Below are 21,224 nucleotides of genomic sequence, written 5' to 3' on the forward strand. Positions count from 1 at the left end.
GGCTGTTAACCCTTGCTTTGTTAGTGGAAAAAATGGGTTAAAATGGAAAATAAGGCAAAAAAATGAAATTTTAAAATTTCATCCCCATTTGCCAATAACTCTTGTGCAACACCTAAAGGGTTAACGACGTATGTAAAATCAGTTTTGAATACCTTGAGGGGTGTAGTTTCTTAGATGGGGTCACTTTTAGGGAGTTTCTACTCTAGGGGTGCATCAGGGGGGCTTCAAATGGGACATGGTGTAAATAAACCAGTCCATAAAAATCAGCCCTCCAAAAAACAAACGGCGCACCTTTCACTCTACGCCCCGCTGTGTGGCCGTACAGTAGTTTACGGCCACATATTTGGTGTTTCTGTAAACGGCAGAATCAGGGCAATAAAGATACAGTCTTGTTTGGCTGTTAACCCTTGCTTTGTTAGTAGAAAAAATGGGTTAAAATGGAAAATAAGGCAAAAAAATGAAATTTTCAAATTTCATCCCCATTTGCCAATAACTCTTGTGCAACACCTAAAGGGTTAACGACGTATGTAAAATCAGTTTTGAATACCTTGAGGGGTGTAGTTTCTTAGATGGGGTCACTTTTAGGGAGTTTCTACTCTAGGGGTGCATCAGGGGGGCTTCAAATGGGACATGGTGTAAATAAACCAGTCCATAAAAATCAGCCCTCCAAAAAACAAACGGCGCACCTTTCACTCTACGCCCCGCTGTGTGGCCGTACAGTAGTTTACGGCCACATATTTGGTGTTTCTGTAAACGGCAGAGTCAGGGCAATAAAGATACAGTCTTGTTTGGCTGTTAACCCTTGCTTTGTTAGTGGAAAAAATGGGTTAAAATGGAAAATTAGACAAAAAAATGAAATTCTCAAATTTCATCCCCATTTGCCAATAACTCTTGTGCAACACCTAAAGGGTTAACGACGTATGTAAAATCAGTTTTGAATACCTTGAGGGGTGTAGTTTCTTAGATGGGGTCACTTTTAGGGAGTTTCTACTCTAGGGGTGCATCAGGGGGCTTCAAATGGGACATGGTGTAAATAAACCAGTCCATAAAAATCAGCCCTCCAAAAACCAAACGGCGCACCTTTCCCTCTACGCCCCGCTGTGTGGCCGTACAGTAGTTTACGGCCACATATTGGGTGTTTCTGTAAACGGCAGAGTCAGGGCAATAAAGATACAGTCTTGTTTGGCTGTTAACCCTTGCTTTGTTAGTGGAAAAAATGGGTTAAAATGGAAAATTAGACAAAAAAATGAAATTCTCAAATTTCATCCCCATTTGCCAATAACTCTTGTGCAACACCTAAAGGGTTAACGACGTATGTAAAATCAGTTTTGAATACCTTGAGGGGTGTAGTTTCTTAGATGGGGTCACTTTTAGGGAGTTTCTACTCTAGGGGTGCATCAGGGGGCTTCAAATGGGACATGGTGTAAATAAACCAGTCCATAAAAATCAGCCCTCCAAAAACCAAACGGCGCACCTTTCCCTCTACGCCCCGCTGTGTGGCCGTACAGTAGTTTACGGCCACATATTGGGTGTTTCTGTAAACGGCAGAGTCAGGGCAATAAAGATACAGTCTTGTTTGGCTGTTAACCCTTGCTTTGTTAGTGGAAAAAATGGGTTAAAATGGAAAATTAGACAAAAAAATTAAATTCTCAAATTTCATCCCCATTTGCCAATAGCTCTTGTGCAACACCTAAAGGGTTAACGACGTATGTAAAATCAGTTTTGAATACCTTGAGGGGTGTAGTTTCTTAGATGGGGTGATTTTTGGGTGGTTTCTATTATGTAAGCCTCGCAAAGTGACTTCAGACCTGAACTGGTCCCTAAAAATTTAGTTTTTGTAAATTTCTGAAAAATTTCAAGATTTGCTTCTAAACTTCTAAGCCTTATAACATCCCCAAAAAATAAAATATCATTCCCAAAACAATTCTAACATGAAGTAGACATATGGGGAATGTAAAGTCATCAGAATTTTTGGGGGTATTACTATGTATTACAGAAGTAGAGAAACTGAAACTTTGAAATTTGCTAAATTTTTCCAAATTTTTGTTAAATTAGGTATTTTTTGGTGCAAAAAAAAATAATTTTTTGACTTCATTTTACCACTGTCATGAAGTACAATATGTGACGAAAAAACAATCTCAGAACGGCCTGGATAAGTCAAAGTGTTTTAAAGTTATCAGCACTTAAAGGGACTCTGGTCAGATTTGCAAAAAATGGCCTGGTCCTAAGGTGTAAAAAGGCTGTGTCCTTAAGGGGTTAACCCTTGCTTTGTAACTGGAAAAAATGGATTAAAATGGAAAATCTGCCAAAAAAGTGAAATTCTGAAATGTCATCTCTATTTCCCATCAATTCTTGTGGAACACCTAAAGGGTTAACAAAGTTTGTAAAATCAGTTTTGTATACCTTGAGGGGTGTAGTTTCTAAAATAGGGTTACTTTTTTGAAGTTTCTAATCTAGGGGTGTATCAGGGGGTCTTCAAATGTGACATGGCAGCCTAAAATTATCCCAGTGAAATCTGCTTTGCAAAAACCATATGGCGTTCCTTTCCTTCTGCGCAATACTGTGTGCCCTTACAGCAGTTTACGACCACATATGGGGTGTTTCTGTGAACTACAGAATCAGGGCTATAAATATTGTTTTGTTTGGCTGTTAACCCTTGCTTTGTAACTGGAAAAAATGTATTCAAATAGAAAATCTGCCAAAAAAGTGAAATTTTGAAATTTTATCTCTCTTTTCCATTAATTCTTGTAGAACACCTAAAGGGTTAACAAAGTTTGTAAAATCAGTTTTTAATACCTTGAGGGGTGTAGTTTCTAAAATAGGGTCATTTTTGGGTGGTTTCTGGGTTAGATAATGTGATATTTTTGGGTCAGATAATGTGATATTTTTGTAGTCAGCGATACCCAATATGTCTGTTTTTCTTTTTTTCCCTATCTTTTTTTAACAATTTTTTTTACTGTATTTTGGGAAAAGGACGCTTTTTTAAAAAAAAATTTTTTAACTTGAAACTTTTTTTATTTTAATGTTTTTAAGCTTTCTTTTTTTAACTTCTTTTTTCACTTTATTTTTCAACATTACAGGGTCTGATGCCTGTTTCAATGCAGCACAATACATCTGTATTGTACTGCATTGACTATCAGTGTATTACACAGTATAATACACTGATAGTTTGCCTATGAGACCCAGCCTGGGGGCTGGGCCTCATAGGCCTCCGTACATGCCGCGCCCCAAGGCCTTGGAATGGCTTGGAGCTTCCATGGCAACCATCAGGTCCCTGATGGCTAAGGTGAGGGAGCGCAAACCTCCAATATGCCGCGGTCAGTGCTGACCGCGCCAAGTGAGGGGTTAATTCACGGGCATCGGCGTTATCACCGATGTTGGTGGATGCAGCAGGGATCCGGCTGCCAGGCTGATGGCGGCACGGCACGTGGGGGAAGAGAAGGACCGCAGGACGAGAATTCTCGTCCTGGGGCGTAAAGTACCGGCCCTTTAGGACGAGCATGCTCGTCCTGGTTCCTTAAGGGGTTAAATTCCCCTTAAGTTTTATTGTGGCTGTTTACATTGGTTCAATCTGACAGTGTGGCCCTCAGAACAGAAAATACTGTGCATCCCTGTTGTACATAATGCTATCTAAACACTAATATCTAATATATTTCTGTTCTAGGTGTACAGAACATTACACAGAGATAAAACAAGATTTAGTGAGAGGATCTCAACTATCAAGTCCATAAGGGAGAATATAGGTTAGTAAATGTATCTTCCAAATTTTGAATTTTTTAATTTGTCATTTTTGAATTTTTGATTTTTTTTTTAGCAATGAAATAATAAACCAGAATACATAAAGGGGTTGTCCCATCTTGACATTTATGGCATATCCATAGGTGTCGCTCCAAACTCTGCAACCCTATCATAACTAAATGGAGACATAAAGGGGATAAAGTGGGGTGTTAGCAAAGTAATGGCAATGTGACTTTTCTACTGCTGGTTGTTCTTGATCACTTAAGAAAATAATTCCCAGGCTCCTAGATAGCCAAATTTGAAATGTAGCAGTTGGCTCCTAATCTGAAAAAATAGAGCTAATCTAATTTTGCCAAATTTAAAATGCTAATAATTATAATAAAAAAATGACTTGGAGGAGGAGATGAGATGCAGGTTCCCAGGAGTGAGCCAGCTCTACATACAGTCTACGAAACATATTGGAGAATACAGCACCACATGCCTCTTACATCCAGTGATTTCCTGTGATGTAGACCTTCTCTTTCCTCATCTCCTCCGTTTGACCCAGACTGCCATGACCAATTCTTTCAGCCGTGTCTAGTCACTCCGTAGTTTGTTACACATGCATTTCAACACAAACTTCCCATCCTGGTGTCCCAACAATGTCACCCTGCTGCCACTACCAATACTGTGCCCATTATGCTCCCCAATGCCCCCAAATACTATACTGCTGAAAAAATAGTGAACCTAGTAGAAATAATGGGGAAGATTTATCAAACTGGTGTAAAGCAAATTTCATCTTTCATTTTCCAAAGGAGCTGTTGATAATGAAAGGTGGAATCTGATTGGTTGCTATAGGCAGCTTGATAAATCTTCCCCAAAACCCCTATAGTTCCTCCAGCAATTATAATGACTCCTAAAGTGCCCCCAGTAATAATGTCCGCCAAAATGCCTTCAGTAATAATAAAACCCTACATTGTGCTCCCAGTAATAATGCCTGTATAGTGTCTCCAAAAATAATGTCCCTTAATTTGCCCCTGTAATAGAAATTCCCCTACAGTGCTTCCAGCATTAATATCCCCTATTTTACCCCCCCCCCCCCCAGGAAAAATGCCATTATAGTGCCCCCAGTATTAATAATGTCCCCCTATAGTGCCCCCAGTAATAATGCCCCTGTACAAAAAAATCTCAAGGTCTTCCTTGAGCCATAACTTTTTTTTATATTTCCGGTCACATAGCTGTATGAGGGCTTATTTTTTGCAGGACAAGTTGTACTTTCTAATGCCACCATTAATTATGGCATACAATGTAGTGGGAAGAGGTAAAAAAAATTCCACATGGGGTGGAATTGGAAAAAAAAATTCAATTCCTCCACCGCTTTACGGGTTTTGTTCCCACGTCGCTTTGTTTGCGGCAAAACTGACCCACGCCCTTCATTCTCTGGGTCTGTCCGATTACAATGGTACCCCATATGTATAGGTTTTTTATGTCTAAATAGTGTAAAAATAAATGTAAACTTTAAAAAAAAAAAATAATTCTTTTATTTTTTTATACATTACTATATTCTGAATGGCAGCAAAAGTCTAAGGCGTATTGGTACGCCCGTGCCATAGGTTCGCCACCACTGAGAAATACTCATTTAAGCCGAATTACAATCAAACTAATAAGAATCTAGCAATGTTTATGAGCTTTCAGGGAGCTATAGAGAAGGGTTACATACCAGTTGAAAATTATTTTTAGTCCAAAATTAGTAGCAAAATGAGTAACATTAATGTCAGTGTGTCTTGCTGTGGATTTCTCACAGTTAAAACCTGTATAGCGTATTTCATGAATGACATTACTATTCAAAAATGAGCAGAACCTTGGCTGAAAGCAATTAACACATCAGTGAATATAGCGTTTCTAAATATTTAGTTGCCTTTATAGCCATCTTTTGAATAACTTTCATAGAATCGGGGAGTTTCTAAACCAGCGTTCAACAAAAAGGCTTCCACAACCTCTAAGCAGCTGTTTAAAGGTGTACCGTATTTACTGGTTTCCCTTGACTGCACTTAGTAGGGACTAGGGAGAGCTGGGCAAACATGTCATTTGTGGAGCTGTTCTCATCAGGAGCAGTGAGAATATGAAGTTTTATTCAGACAGATTCTGCCCCTGCAAGTGCAGTGCAGGCAGAGATTCCCTGTGACCTGCTCTCTGCATTGCGCTGCTTCTCAGCCCTCCTCTGTTCTGAGTGACAGCCGTAGTGGTCTGTGAAGCCCCTCAGTGCAGAGAGCATATCGGTGCCTCCAGTGCACTTGCAGGAGCAGAATCTGGCAGGTGTATGACGGGGCTGTAGTGCTTAGGCCTTTTCCTAGGTTCCCCACCGAGGATTTGCCATCAATATGAAAATCCTGGAAAACCCCTTTAAATGTAGTACGGTAAATGTTACAAATACTAGAACAGGCTGTGAGGTTTACTACAGGCGTTTTCCCCCCTCTTACAGCAGCACATCTAATATGTATCATTAATGGAACATCATAAGGACAGGCTGAATAGATGGTTAAAGGTTATTCCCATTTTAGGCATTTATGGCATATCATATCTACATACTATCAAACCGTCATAGACTGTAATGGAGTGGGCACTGTTCTGCCTCTGCACTTTCCACCAATGGGCCCCTCGTCCTGTGGATATGCTATAAATGCCTAGCTGTGTGTCCGTTTTGTAACTGTGCTTTGCTTTTCCTTACACCATTTTATTTTATTCTTTACTACAGAAAAACAGGATGGTTCGAGTAGCACAGGTAAGTAGGAAGTATGTATGCATATATCTTTGTGTATTTTCTATCCACTATTACATTTTGTGGCATATTATTTATTTTTGCCCCAGAAGTGGAATCAAGAGAAGCTGTTAATAAACAAGGTAAGTGATTGGGTGCAGCATGTATTTTCCTGGGCACTCTATTTTCTAATGGCCTCTACTGCAGTTATTTAAACCAACAAAAATCTTTCAGAAAAGCTTCAGGCGGATGTTCTACCTCTCGCCATTTTGCCGTCCCATGTGCCCTTTCTTCTTATTGGTGGAGGCACCGCTTCATTTGCTACAGCACGTTCAATACGTGCAAGAGATCCAGGTGCAAAGGTGAGTGGAATGACTTTTCAGCAGCTGGGTTATAGATGGCTCTTTGCATGTAGATGTATATAAATATTAATGGACCACATTTTTAGGTTTTGATTGTGTCAGATGAGCTAGACCCTCCTTATATGCGACCTCCTCTTTCCAAAGAGCTCTGGTTTTCAGATGACCCTGATGTTACAGAAACCCTGCGCTTTAAACAGTGGAACGGTAAAGAAAGGAGGTAAATAGTTTTGTCTTGTGCATGAATATACGGTGAGTTTATAGGTTTGCTGTATAACCACTTTCTTCACTTTTCTACAGTATCTTTTTCCAACCACCCTCTTTTTATGTGGCTCCAGAGGAATTGATGTCTACAGAGCATGGGGGTGTTTCTGTTCTAACTGGGAAAAAGGTAAGATTAATATCCTTTGTAGGGTTGTTGCGGGTATCGAAATTTCGATACCCAATCGATACTTTTGTCCCGGTATCGATACAATACCGGGATTTCCATTTTTTCGATGCTGCGCTGCTGCATAGTCTAGTATCTCTGAACATGAGCGCGCTGCTGTCAGGAAAAGTAGTCTTTAACACATAATACAGGAGGCGGGTGCTGGCAGCAGAATCGCATTAGCGGCACCCTGCCCCTGACAGGGAGCTGCGATCAGCGGCAGTTAACCTCTCAGGTGCGGCATCTGAGGGGTTAACTGCCGCTGATCTGTCAGTACACACCTCCTGTATTAAGGGGTAATTATCATTGGTGGTGCAGTGCGCCCCCCCCCCCCTCAACCCCCCACCCCATTAAAATCATTGGCACAGTGCCCCCTCCCTCCACCCCCCATTATTAAAATCATTGGTGGCAGTGGCCACAGGGTCCTCTCCCCTCCCCCCTCATTGGTGGCAGTGGCAGCTTCTGATCGGAGCCCCAGCTACTGAATCCCTGGCTGCCATGGTAACATCCCTGATGCTGTGGGCACAGAGCATCAGGGACAGTGTGAAGTCCTATTCACCCTGATAATGCTCTATCAGGGGGAATAGGACAAGGGATGAAAGATCCCAGGTTCTGGCCCCTAAGGGGTGAAATAGTTATTAAATAAATGTATAAAAAAAAGTAAAAAAAAAAAACACCAAAATATTAATTATGAATCACCCCCTTTCCCAATTTCACATATAAAATGTATAAACAATAAACATATTACATATCGCCACGTCAGAAAAGTCCAAACTATTAAAATATAAAAAAAATCTATGCGGTCGACGCCGGAACAGAAAAAATAAATAAAAACTGTGCGATTCGCCATTTTTTAAAATGCGGAATGCACGTGGCTTTTTTGGTTTATTTTCTTTGCGTGGTATCGAATGGTATCGAGTATTGCAATACTTTTTTATGGTTTCGACACCGAATCAAAAATTTGTTATCGCAACAACTCTAATCCTTTTGTTAAAAAAAATTCTTATAGTATTAATAATTAGAGATGCCTAATTGTTAATCCAACTGTTGCACTACTTTGCATGGCTATATTTATGGAAAATGAAGCAAAATGTAAAGGGATTTTTTTTTTTTTACTGGGGAATCACTTATTTAAAAATTTGGAGAGTTGGAATGAGTTCAAAATAAGTTACCATATTCTTTAGTCTATTAGACAGACTTTTTCTGCCGGAAACTCTGCTGCCATGTTGTGATGGTTCTAAATGTCCAAATGCCAACATTGAAGATAGGAGACTCCATTAGTAACTGACAGTGCAGTTGTGTTCAGTGATGGTCAGTTTGCAGTGTTCGCCAGCGAACACATGCGGGCTGCCATCTTTAGTAAGGTATACTCACCTGTCCAGCGATGCACAGTAAGCTCCCTGGAGCAGGCAGTTCCAAGAACAGCCTGATGAAGGCCCCCGGTGGCTGTTCTCGGAACTGCTTGCTCCCGATGACTGCATTTGATTTCAGACCGGCTCCCGACACAGGTAAGGGCTTACCTGTGCATCGCCGGTGAGTCTACCTTACTAATGATGGCAGCCCGCATGTGTTCGCTGGCGAACACTGCGAACTGACCATCACTGGTTGTGTTGACACGGAACTGTCACAACTTGTCATGATACCAAAATGTTCGATTCAGTTTCGATACCATAAAAAAGTATTGCGATATTCGATACCAAGCAAAAAAAAAAAACACCAAAAAAGCTGTGTGCATTCTGCATTTTATGGAACGTCCGGCCCATAATAGAACAGTCCTATTTTTGGGGGGGACAAGGTGACAAAAAAAAATGGCAAATCGCGCGGTTTTTTTATTTTACGACATTCACCGCGTAGGACTAGTTTGGACTTTTCGTACGTGGCAATATAAAATATATAAACAATAAATAAATATATTACATATGTAAAATTGGGAAAGGGGGTGATTTATACTTAATATTTTGGCGTTTATTTTTTTTTTTTTACTTTTTTTCATTTACTTTTTATTTACTAACTATTATCCCTCTATTGAATCCCTTGTCCTATTTACCCTAATATAGCTCTATTAGGGTGAATAGGACTTTATACTCTCCCTGCTGCCCTGTGCACACCTCAGGGAGCTTACCATGGCAGCCAGGGCTTCAGTAGCGTCCTGGATGCAATGGTAACCGATCATAGCGCCGCGATTACACTGCCGGGGCTCTGATCGGAACTGCCACTGCCACCAATGAGGAGGAGGGGAGGGGACCCTGTGGCCACTGCTACTAATGACTTTAATACAGGAGGCGGGTTCTGGCTGCAGAATCATATAGCCGCCACCCGGCCTCTATGACAGGGAGCTGCGATCCGGGGCAGTTAACCCCTTAGGTGCCACACCTGAGGGGTTAACTGCCGCGGATCGCAGCTCCCTGTCATAGAGGTAGGGTGGCGGCTATATGATTCTGCAGCCAGCACCTGCCTCCTGTATTTGAATTAATAGGTAAGTGATCTTCATTGGTGGCGCAGTGGCCACAGCCCCTCCCTTCCTCTTCCCCTCCGTCTTCTCATTGGGGGCGGGGGAGACTGCTTCCATCTCCCCTGTGCTGCTGAGCGAACATGGCGCGCGCTGAGAGCAGCACGCTCCATGTTCTCTGATACTAGGCTGTGCAGTAGCGCAGCCTAGTATCGGTAAATGGCAAATCCCAGTATCTAATCGATACCGGTACAAAATTATTGCTTGGGTATCGATAATTCCGGTGTAACCCTATACCTTACACACACATTTTTGTACAGCGTGACTGTTCAGTCTGCAAATAATGCAGACATTGGTACACAGCTGGCCAACTGCCGGGGGGGGCCTCTGGGGTGGTAGTTGTCACCCATAGCATATATACATTAAAAATTGTATTTTCTATTTTTTATGCTTCTAATTATGGGTGTATGGTCTGAAAAATATGGTGTTAACTCTCACCGATCCTATGCTGCTGCTCTCGAATTCCTGTTCTCTGGGCTTCACTCACAGAGAATGACATGGACTGCCGACTCTGCCAGTTACTGGCTGAGGTGGGTCCAATCTTTTCCTGCATGTCAAGCTTGAGACTAGGAACTGTAGAGCAGAGGCAGAACAGCCACAGTGAGATCAGTAAGATGATTGTTTGGGTGTTTTAATTTTGTAACTTATTTTGACCCTGTTTTTAAATGAATGATTCCAGCAGACAGAGGTCGCAATAATGCCTGTTACAAGCTATTTTGCACTTTGCAAAAAGTCTCATTCATTTCTACGCATGAGACATTCTTTGGTCTGGAGCGCTGTCTGAGCACAGCCTGTCTAGTCTGATCAGTTCCTGCCTCCTGTACTATTAATCGGCCTCACATGCTGTGCTGATGCAGCGCTCTGGATCACCGCAGGAGCCCGTCACTGTCTGAAGTAAGGCTCCCACTGTAATGCCCTGCATTGGAGTGAACTCCGATGGCATCCCCTTAAGTCTCTAGATTTGACTGCAGCATCTACATGACAGTATGTCTATTAGACTGTAGTAGACACAGCATAATAAACTGTCACGGCCCCTTCACACGACCGTATTTTTCTGCCGGCATCCGTTCGTCAATTTTGCGGAACAGATGCGGACCCATTCAATTCAATGGGCCGCAAAAGATGTGGACAGCACACCGTGTACTGATCGCATTTGCACTTCCGTTCCGTAGCCCATAGATAGAACAATGCCCTATTCTTGTCCATTTGTGGACTAGAATAGGCATTTCTATTATAGATCTGCAAAATGCGGAACCCACATGGCCGGTATCTGCAATTTGCGGCCCTCAATAATGGATACGGTTGTGTGACTGGACCCTTACAATGATAGGTTATAATGCATGTATATGATAACACCACTACCCATATAAGGTAACCCACCCCCTAAAAATATAATGTTAATCAATAAGTCCCATAGTAACAATGAAAACTACATCTTGCCCCACACACAAACAAGCCATCATACGGTTACATCAGTGCAAAAATGGCTCTTGGAAAAATGGCTCTTCTGGCTCTTGGAAGGTTGCCACATAACAACGTGCTATTATTGTGCAAAAGTAGCAATAACACATAAAGCACATAACACTATATTTGATATCACCATAATCGTAGTGACCCATAGAATAACAGTAAAACATTTTCCCATTGCCACCGCTGACCACAGCATATATAAATCACAGAGGGAGGGGGCTCCCTCTGCCTCTCCATCGGCCCTCCACACTGTGGTGACAGGGGGCCAATGGCAACCCCAGGCTTTGCAAAGAGGCTCAGACCCTGAAATGTTGAAGTCCCTGTACTGGAAAAAAAAAGTTTTATAAAAATAAAACTTTACAGTAAAAAAAAAGTGCCCCTTTCCCTTCAAGCACTTTTTTTTTTTTTTGAATAACAAAATTTTATAAAAATAGACATATTAGATATTGCTGTGTCCGTAACGAGTAGCTGTATAAAAATATCACATGACCTACCCCCTCATTCTTTGATTGAACAATCAAAAAATCTTATGTCCCCAAAAAGGGTACTAATAAAAAAGTCAACGCTTCCCACAAAAAACAAACACTTACACAAGATGATCGGCTGAAAAAAAATAAGAAAAAAGGATGGCTTTCAGAAAATGGAGACACATAAACATAAATGCATTATTATGTGAAACTGAAAAATAAAAAAAGACATATTTGGTATGGCGTGTCCATAACAACCTGTTCTTTAAAAATGACAAAAATAACACATGATCTGTCCTGTCAGGTGAACACCATAAAAGTGTAATATTGAGCGATCAAAAATCATATGTACCCCAAAATAACCAATAAAACTGTCATCTTATCCTGTAGTTTCCAAAGTGGGGTCACTTTCTGCAAGTTTCTACTGTAATGTAGCATCAGGGGGTCTCCAAATGCGACATGGCAACTTAAAATTATCCCAGTGAAATCTGCCCTCCAAAATCCATATGTTGCTCCTTCCCTTTTACTCCCTGCAGTGTGCCCATACAGTAGTTTACAGCCACATATGGGGTGTTTTTGTAAACTAGAGAATCGGAGTAATAAATATTGAGTTTTGTTTGGCTGTTAACCCTTGATGTCTTACAGGGAAAAAAAAATATTAAAATGGAAAATTCAGCTAAAAGAAGGGAAATTTTGACATTTCTCCTTTATTTTCCTTTCATTCTTATGTAACACCTAAATGGTTAACAAAGTTTACAAAATGATGCCAACAAAGTAGACAAAGGGGAAATGTAAAGTAATAACTATTTTATGAGGTATCATCTGTCTTAAAAGCAAAGAAATAGAAATGTAAAAAATTTTTGGTCAATTTTTGATTTTTTTTCAATATAAATAAAGGTGTAATATTTGTGATAAAGCATACAATGCCTAGCAAACCCAGTTTGCTGAGTATGTTATACTAGGTTGCAATATCTATATTATCTAAGAGCACAGAACATACTGCGTACAAAATAGAACCTAATAATTATTACACGCAACCATCTTCATAAACTTTCCAGCAAACAATAAAACCATAAATACAGTCTGCAAAAGACTGTAAGATGCGAAGAGTTCATGTTGGATGTTTTTCCCAATATCTGACATGAAATCAGAATAAACCTTTCCTGTGTTTGGTCAATTAGGATTAACAGAATTATTATTATTATTATTTGCCAAATGCCAGAATAATGAGAAAGAGAGGTAATGTTTTAAGGCATTTTTATTACTTTCTGTAAAGTCAAAAGTTTACATACATTTCATTAATATTTGGTACCATTGCCCTAAAACTGTATTACTTGGGTCAAACATTTTGGATATCCTTCACAAGCTTCTCACAATAGTTGGTTGGAATTTGGGCCTATTCCTCCTGACAAAACTGGTGTAACCGAGCCATGTTTGTTGGTCGACTTGTTCGCACCTGACTTTTCAGCTTTGCCCATACATTTTCAATAGGATTGAGATCAGGGCTTTGTGATGGCCAATCCAAAACATTGACTTTGTTATCCTTAAGCCACTTAGTAACCCGTTTGGCAGTATGCTTTGGGTCAATGTGCATTTGGAAGACCCATTTGCGCCCAAGCTTTAACTTCCCGGCTGATGTCTTGAGTTGTTGCTTCAGTATTTCCACATAATCTTCTTTTCTCATGATGCCATCTATTTTGTGAAGTGTACCAGTCCCTCCTGCAGCAAAACAACCCCACAACATGATGCTTCCACCCCCGTGTTTCACAGTTGGGATGGTGTTCTTGGCCTTCCAAGTTTCTCTCTTTTTCTTTCAAACGTAGCGATGGTCATTATGGCCAAAAAGTTAAATTTTAGTTTCGTCAGACCACAGGACAGATCTCCAAAAATGTAGGTCTTTGTCCCTGTGTGCATTTGCAAACATTAATCTGGCTTTTTTATGTTTCTTTCGGAGTAATGGCTTCTTCCTGGTAGAGTGGCCTTTCAGCCCATGTTGATACTGTACTTGTTTCACTGTGGATATTGAATAATCTTACCAGCTTCCGCCATCATCTTCACAAGGTCTTTTTCTTTTGTTCTTGGGTTAATATGCACATGTTGGACCAAAGCACGTTCATCTCTAGGACACAGAACCCGTCTCCATCCTGAGTGGTATGATGGCTGGACATTCCCATCTTGTTTGTACTTGCATATAATTGTTTGTATAGATGAACGAGGCACCTTCAGGTATCTTGAAATTGCACCCAACGTTGACCCTGACTTGTGCCAGTCCACAATTCTCTTCCTGATATCTTGGCTGCTTTCTTTAGACTTTCCCATGATGGTACACAAAGAAGCAGTGTGTTTCAGGTGTGCATTTAAATACATCCACAGGTGTGTCTCTAATTAACTCAACAACAAACCCAACAGAAGCTTCTGAACACATGACATCATCATATGGGCAGTCCAGAATTATTTAAAGGCATAGTAATCTTGGTGTATGTAAACTTTTGACATTGCAGAAAGTAATTAAAATGCCTTAAAACATTCTCTCTCTCATTATTCTGGCATTTGGCAAATAATAATTATGGTAATCCTATTTGACCAAAAACAGGAAAGGTTCATTCTGATTTCATATCTGTTACTTCTAGTTTCAACTCTGTGTGTGTGTGTGTGTGTGTGTGTGTGTGTGTGTGTGTGTGTGTATGTATATATATTAAAATGTCAGGTTTCTGTGCTGTAAAAAAAATTAGGGAAAGATAAATAATTTCAGAACTTTTTCCATCTTTAATGTGACCTATAAACTGTACAACTCAATTGAAAAACAAACTGAAGAGGTGCACACCCTCTTATAACTGGGGATTTAGCTGTGTTCAGAATTAAGCAATCACATTCAAAATCCTGTTAAATAGGAGTCAGCATACACCTGCCATCATTTAAAGTGCCTCTGATTAAGCCCAAATAAAGTTCAGCTGCTCTAGTTGGTCTTTCCTGAAATGTTCTTAGTCGCATCCTACAGCAAAAGCCATGGTCCACAGAGAGCTTCCAAAGCATCAGAGGGATCTCATTGTTAAAAGTTACCAGTCAGGAGAAGGGTACAAAAGAATTTCCAAGGCATTAGATATACCATGGAACACAGTGAAGACATCATCATCAAGTGAAGAAAATATGGCACAACAGTGACATTACCAAGAACTGGACGTCCCTCCAAAATTGATGAAAAGACGAGAAGAAAACTGGTCTGGGAGGCTACCAAGAGGCCTACAGCAACATTAAAGGAGCTGCAGGAATATCTGGCAAGTACTGGCTGTGTGGTACATGTGACAACAATCTCCCGTATTCTTCATATGTCTGGGCTATGGGGTAGAGTGGCAAGACAAAAGCCTTTTCTTATGAAGAAAAACATCAAAGCCCGGCTACATTTTGCAAAAACACATCTGAAGTCTCCCAAAAGCATGTGGGAAAAGGTGTTATGGTCTGATGAAACCAAGGTTGAACTTTTTGGCCATAATTCCAAAAGATATGTTTGATGCAAAAACAACACTGCACATCACCAAAAGAACACCATACCCACAGTGAAGCATGGAGGTGGCAGCATCATGCCAAGGGGCTGTTTTTCTTCAGCTGGAACTGGGACCTTAGTTAAGCTAGAGAGAATTATGAACAGTTCCAAATACCAGTCAATATTGGCACAAATAAGCTGAGGAGAAGGGGTGGCCCACCTAATAATGCAATATGTGGGGTGCTCTGGGTCTGAGCTGACACACCCAGTCAGAAGGAGTGAAATGCAAATGAAAGTATAGACCGGCACTCAAATATATGGAAAAAGGCAGGATTTTATTCAAGTTAAAAAAATGTTGAAAAAAAGTGGGGGTAGGTGCAATGTGCAAAATGAAAACGAGGAAGATTAAAGTTTTGGAATGGCCCAGCCGGAGCCCAGACCTGAATCTGATAGAAAATCTGTGCGGTGATCTGAAGAGGGCTGTGCCCAGGAGATGCCCTCGCAATCTGACAGATTTGGAGTGTTTTTGCAAAGAAGCGCGGGCAAATCTTGCCAGTCAAAAGTCTAAATGTGCTATGCTGATAGACTCATACCCAAAAAGACTGAGTGCTGTAATAAACTCAAAAGGTGCTTCAACAAAGTATTAGTTTAAGGGTATGCAACCATATTATTTTATTTTTATTTTTTTTCTTCCCTCTACCTAATTGAAAAACAAACTGAAATCTTTTGAGTTGTACAGTTTATAGGTCACATTAAAGGTGGAAAAAGATCTGAAATGATTTATCTTTGTCTCATTTTTTTTTTACATCGCAGAAACCTGACATTTTAACAGGGGTGTGTAGACTTTTTATATCCACTGTGTGTGTATATGTATGTGTGTGTGTGTGTGTGTGTGTATATAATATATATATATGTATATATATGTGTGTGTGTGTGTGTGTGTGTGTGTATAATATATATATATGTATGTGTGTGTGTGTGTGTGTATATAATATATATATATGTGTATATATATGTGTGTGTGTGTGTGTGTGTGTGTGTATATATATATATATATATATATATATATATATATATATATAGCACACACACTCATACATACATGTAGATTTTCATGGAGAATCTCAGAATTGAAGACATCCTTGATAAAGTAGTAATATTGGACAAACTTTTCTTCTAGTCATCTCATTGAAGACCATCATAGTCTTTCTCTCCAACCTGAAATAATTAATTATAAAGATGATTTGCACTGAACTGCGTTGAAAATAAAGATAAGATTCCTGACAGCTCTGACATTTTCTTGTTTAGGTAGTACACTTAGATGTCCGAGAGAACAAGGTGAGACTGGATGATGGAACCCATATCTCATATGAAAAGTGCTTGATTGCCACAGGTATTATTTATTGAGCTGACCTCCATGAACTTTGTTTTATAGTCACATACCTTAGGGCCTGTCAGTGTTGGTCAAGTACCAGATAATACTAAATGTTCATAAGGATATTTGTATAATGATATGTTTATAAAGTATGCTGTATCTATTTTGTAACAAAGTACCATATATTTCGCCTTCACCTGGGTTTTAGAGGTAGAAAATAAAAAAAATTATATTTTTCATTAAACCTCAGAACAGACATCAGATCAGACCCCCATCAGAGGTAAAATACAGTAACTTACCTCTCCTGCTTCACCACCACTCTACAGGTCCGGTGGTCTCTCCTGCAATTAATGCTCCCTGGTCTTCTCCAGGCTGCCGCTGCACTGTGACCTGACCGCATACAGAAACAGGTTCTAGTACATGCACTACGTCCTGATGCTGTACACAGTCAGGCGCCTAGAGAAAGGCCACTGATTGCTGAGTACAAGCAGCGCAAGAGTCACCGCTCCCCACACTTTCTGCATACTTTTGAGCGCTTCCATAATGAAAGGGCTCAGTAGTATTCGCCTTATAAGATGCACTTGTATTGTGCGTCTTTTAAAGCAAAAAATGCAGTATTTATCACGTATCTATAGAATAGGTGATAAATATCAGATTGCTGGAGGTCTGACAGATGGGACCTTATTAATTAGAGAATGTGGGTCCCCTAATTTACCTCTCTGAATAGAGAAGTATGGCACATGTCAGTCCACCACTCAATTACTAAAAATGTGCTAGTCTTTTGTTCTCTGGCATTATAGTGATGTCATCTGGGAAAAGTTTGCATAGTTGATAGGGTTATACATAGAAAATTTCATGGATTGTTTTGTAGCATACGTTTGGTTAACTGACTAATTACATTAAGCTACAACAGGTAATTCCAATTTTTAAATTTTTTCTCTTTTTTTATTATATTAAAATTTAATTAAAATACTGTATTAGTGTTCTTTTGATACAACATTAAAGCTGCAAAATTGATTGCTGCAAAATGAAAAAAATGTCCTTTGCCACGTTTTACCTTTTTTAGAATTAGATTCAAGCATCTTTAAAACCTTAGTCTTGAAAGGGTGAAAGCATCATTGCTATGACACTTTGTCAGAGAAACTATTTACCCCATTTTTACTTCGATTAAAGGGGTTATCCAAGATCTATAATGCCCCCCATATCCCGGGGCCCCTCACAGAGGTTGTACTTGCCTCGCTCCCCGACACCCACATTGCTTCTCATACCAGCGCGGCCACTGCTGCATCTTCCCATTGTGTGGATGAAAATATCCTGCGTCGGGGGGCAGCCAATAGAAGGCCACAACGGGAACGAGCCTCCCTAGCATCGTGGGTGACGCTAGGGAGGCTCATTCCCTTCGAACTTAGAATCTTTTGATCCCTTGTCCTATTCACCCGAAAAGATATCTATTCGGGAGAATAGGATTTTTGATATGCTCCCTGCTGAGCTGTGCCTCGTGCATAGCTAAACAGGGAGGTTACCATGACAGCTCTGGGTAGCTTTAGCAGGCATCATGCTGTCATAACTGATCGTAGCCCCACATTTTTTATTTAATTTTACTGAATTTGTACAATTGCATTAGAAAAATATTTTGCACTCCGTGTCTTCTGTTTACTGCATACTGCATCTTTCCTATCCTATATAGCCCTAAAACTGGTGCGTGTGTGTGTATAATTAGTTCCCTGCCTGGCTGTGATCTCTACATTGTCAACCCAGTGTATGCCTGTATGCCGGGAGCGCTACGAGAATTAATTACAGTAAGCGCTCGCTATTGAGAAGGCAAGGAGACAGGGAACAGCTGTTCTACGCTATATCGGGACAGCTGTATATTATATTATGTATATTATACTGTGCGTGGGTGGGTGTATGTATGTGTGTGTGTATATCACTGTAGCGTGAACTTTTTATGTTTTCCATAAAAGACACCTAAAAGCAAAATATCCCTAACTTTTTGTGAGTAGTGTGTGTATGTGAATATATTACAATATTACAATATTGCTGTTTTTCACTGCCCCTACAATTACAAAAAAATAAATAAAAATGGCTGTTAAAAATATGCTAATGAGGAATTCAAGCAGTCTGAGGCAGGCTTATGCCTTCCGAGCACTGCTTCTGCGACAACCCCATTTATTGCTCTGCACCTAATCACACCCCCATATCTTTGGATTGAGATCTCGCGCCTGCACACCTGTTTGCCGTTCTTCCAGGCATGTATGTGACGGCACGTGCACACTGGACATACACACAAGCCTGGAAGAACGGAAAGTATCTAGGAAGCGAGTAACATAGTTTATAAGGCCGAAAAAAGACATCTGTCCATCCAGTTCGGCCTGTTATCCTGTGCGCAGGCGCGGGAACTTTGCTGTAGACCGATGGGTGTAGCGCTGTCAATCAAATGACATGGGGGCGTGATTAGGTGCAGAAGGCCAGCATTAGCAATGAATGGGGGCGTCGCAGAAGCAGTGCTCGGAAGGCATAAGCCTGCCTCAGAGTGCTCGAATTCCTCATTCGCGTATTTTTAAAAGTTGCTCTTTCTGCCTAACCGGACCACCGACATGAGAAATAAAGGTATTTTTTTTGTCTCCATCATCGGCTCCACCAGGCTATATGCCTAGTAGGGTAGACGTGATCTGGGTGACAGAGCCTCTTTAAATGCATAGCTTTCCACAGCATCAGGTTTCTCACTAGAGGGCGCATTCTGAATATTAGTTTTTCAGTATTACAACTAATGCTCAGTTCAGTGCGCTTGTGGGGGAAAAAGCAGTCTTCACTTTGATCTCTGTAATAAAGGAACAGAGCAGATACTAGAATGTGGTATCAAATTAATTTTTGGAATAAAAAGTGAAATTATAGTGAAAGCGTAATTTAGTCATGTGACATTAGTCAAAAGTATCTATTATCCCCCCCCCCCCTATTTTCCCATGAGCTGCTTTCCAAGACACAGCACATGGACAAGTGAATGGAGCATCTCAGACAAGAATAGCATTTTCTAGGGAATAAAAAGACGCTCTTTAACTGCTCTTAATGTTAAACACTTTTATGCAAGTCGTATTCACCCTTTTTTTTTTTTTTTTTTTTTTTTACTTATTTCATGTTTTATTTTGTGATCTTTACACTGATTGTCTATAAAAAGATGGTCATGAAAGTCAAAAGTTCTAAACCTTGTTACCCTTTTGCCCCTCAGTGTACCTCTGTCTATTTAACCCCTTAATGTCCACTCACTGTCTTGTAGCTGCTTTAGAAGGAGCAAAGCACTTAAGTGAGCGCTCCTGCTCTGTGAATGTGCCTTTTGCTCTACAGCTGTGTCAGAAACAGCGCCAACCCCAACTGTTAACCCTTTGATTGCCGGAGTCTGTGACCACTTCATGATAAAAGGGGATTTTCTCCTCTGAATGTGTCCCTGTTGATCCAAGGCTTCCTTCCCGAGTTGTACTTTTTGTTAATATGAAAATTGGGCTTTTTGGTGAAATGAGGACGCTACCATTGCTCTTGTTTCACCCAAACCCCGCTCTTTTCTGTAACCAGCACCTCCTTTGCTGCTTCGATTGACTGGGCTAGCCAATGACAAAGCAGCCAGGAAGGGGCTGATCACAGAAAGGAGCAGAGTATGGGTGCAACAGAAGCAAAGTTGATGCCCTCATTGCCCCAAAGGCCTAATTTGCATATTACTAAAAAGTCTTCTAACTCAGGAATGGAGCCTCAGATCAATGAAAGGAAAAACCGCATCAGGCAAACCACAGCTATCTGTCTCTGCAAACCATTTGATAGGGAGGTCGCTGGTGACAGATTCTCTTGTAATGTGGAATTCTGATAACTTTTTTATAGTTAAGTCTACGTACATGTAGCTGTGTGAGGGCTCGTTTTTTGTGGCACTATCTGTAGTTTTTATTAGTACCATTTGGGAGTGTTTGACTTTTTGATCACTTTTTATTCAATTTTTTGGAAGGTGAAGTGCTGAAAAAATTGCATTTATTTTTATTTTTTGGGGGGTGAATATTTTAATATGGGCAGCACGGTGGCTCAGTGGTTAGCACTGGTGCCTTGCAGCGCTGGGGTCCTAGGTTCGAATCCCACCAAGGACAACATCTGCATGGAGTTTGTATGTTCTCCCTGTGTTTGTGTGGGTTTCCTCCGGGTTCTCCGGTTTCCTCCCACACTCCAAAGACATACTGATAGGGACCATTGGGGACAGTGTGATGCTAATGTTTCTAAAGCGCTGTGGAATATAGTAGCGCTATATAAGTGCATAAAATAAATAGTGCAAGCGGTTTCAGACCTAGAGGTGCCTATGATGTTTATATATTTTTTTATTGTTTAGATTTATTTTTGACATTTTTTTTTTTTTTTCTGCTTTCCTTTAGGCACCAGGGGTAACAAGGGATAACATCATGCAATCATTACATTGCCATTTCTATTTATCAATGGAAATAAATCCGTTGGCAAATAGAAGATTGAGTATATTGCAATGTAGTCCTGCTACACTAGAATGCCTACATTGGAATATACCTGTGAAAGGGCTTCATTTTTAAAGAACAGACTTCCACCTTACATACACGGCGGAAATCCAGGGTTAAAGGGAACCTGTCACCGGGATTTTGTGTATAGAGCTGAGGACATTG

General features: G+C 40.4%; 1 protein-coding gene across 2 annotated transcripts in view; it reads left to right on the forward strand.

Moving 5' to 3' along the window:
• AIFM1 (apoptosis inducing factor mitochondria associated 1) overlaps positions 1–21,224 on the forward strand; it is a 93,385-nt gene that overhangs the window by 32,425 nt on the left and 39,736 nt on the right. The window contains exons 3-9 of one of the 2 annotated variants that reach the window (XM_040442371.1): positions 3,665–3,743; positions 6,473–6,499; positions 6,586–6,618; positions 6,710–6,837; positions 6,924–7,054; positions 7,135–7,225; positions 16,497–16,581. In XM_040442371.1, the coding sequence (XP_040298305.1) occupies positions 3,665–3,743; positions 6,473–6,499; positions 6,586–6,618; positions 6,710–6,837; positions 6,924–7,054; positions 7,135–7,225; positions 16,497–16,581 (574 nt within the window). The remainder of the gene's footprint in view (positions 1–3,664; positions 3,744–6,472; positions 6,500–6,585; positions 6,619–6,709; positions 6,838–6,923; positions 7,055–7,134; positions 7,226–16,496; positions 16,582–21,224) is intronic. The other variant, XM_040442372.1, reaches the window with a different exon arrangement.

The sequence above is a fragment of the Bufo bufo genome, chromosome 8 (assembly GCF_905171765.1).
Source record: "Bufo bufo chromosome 8, aBufBuf1.1, whole genome shotgun sequence".
In the NCBI taxonomy this organism is placed as follows: Eukaryota; Metazoa; Chordata; class Amphibia; order Anura; family Bufonidae; genus Bufo; species Bufo bufo.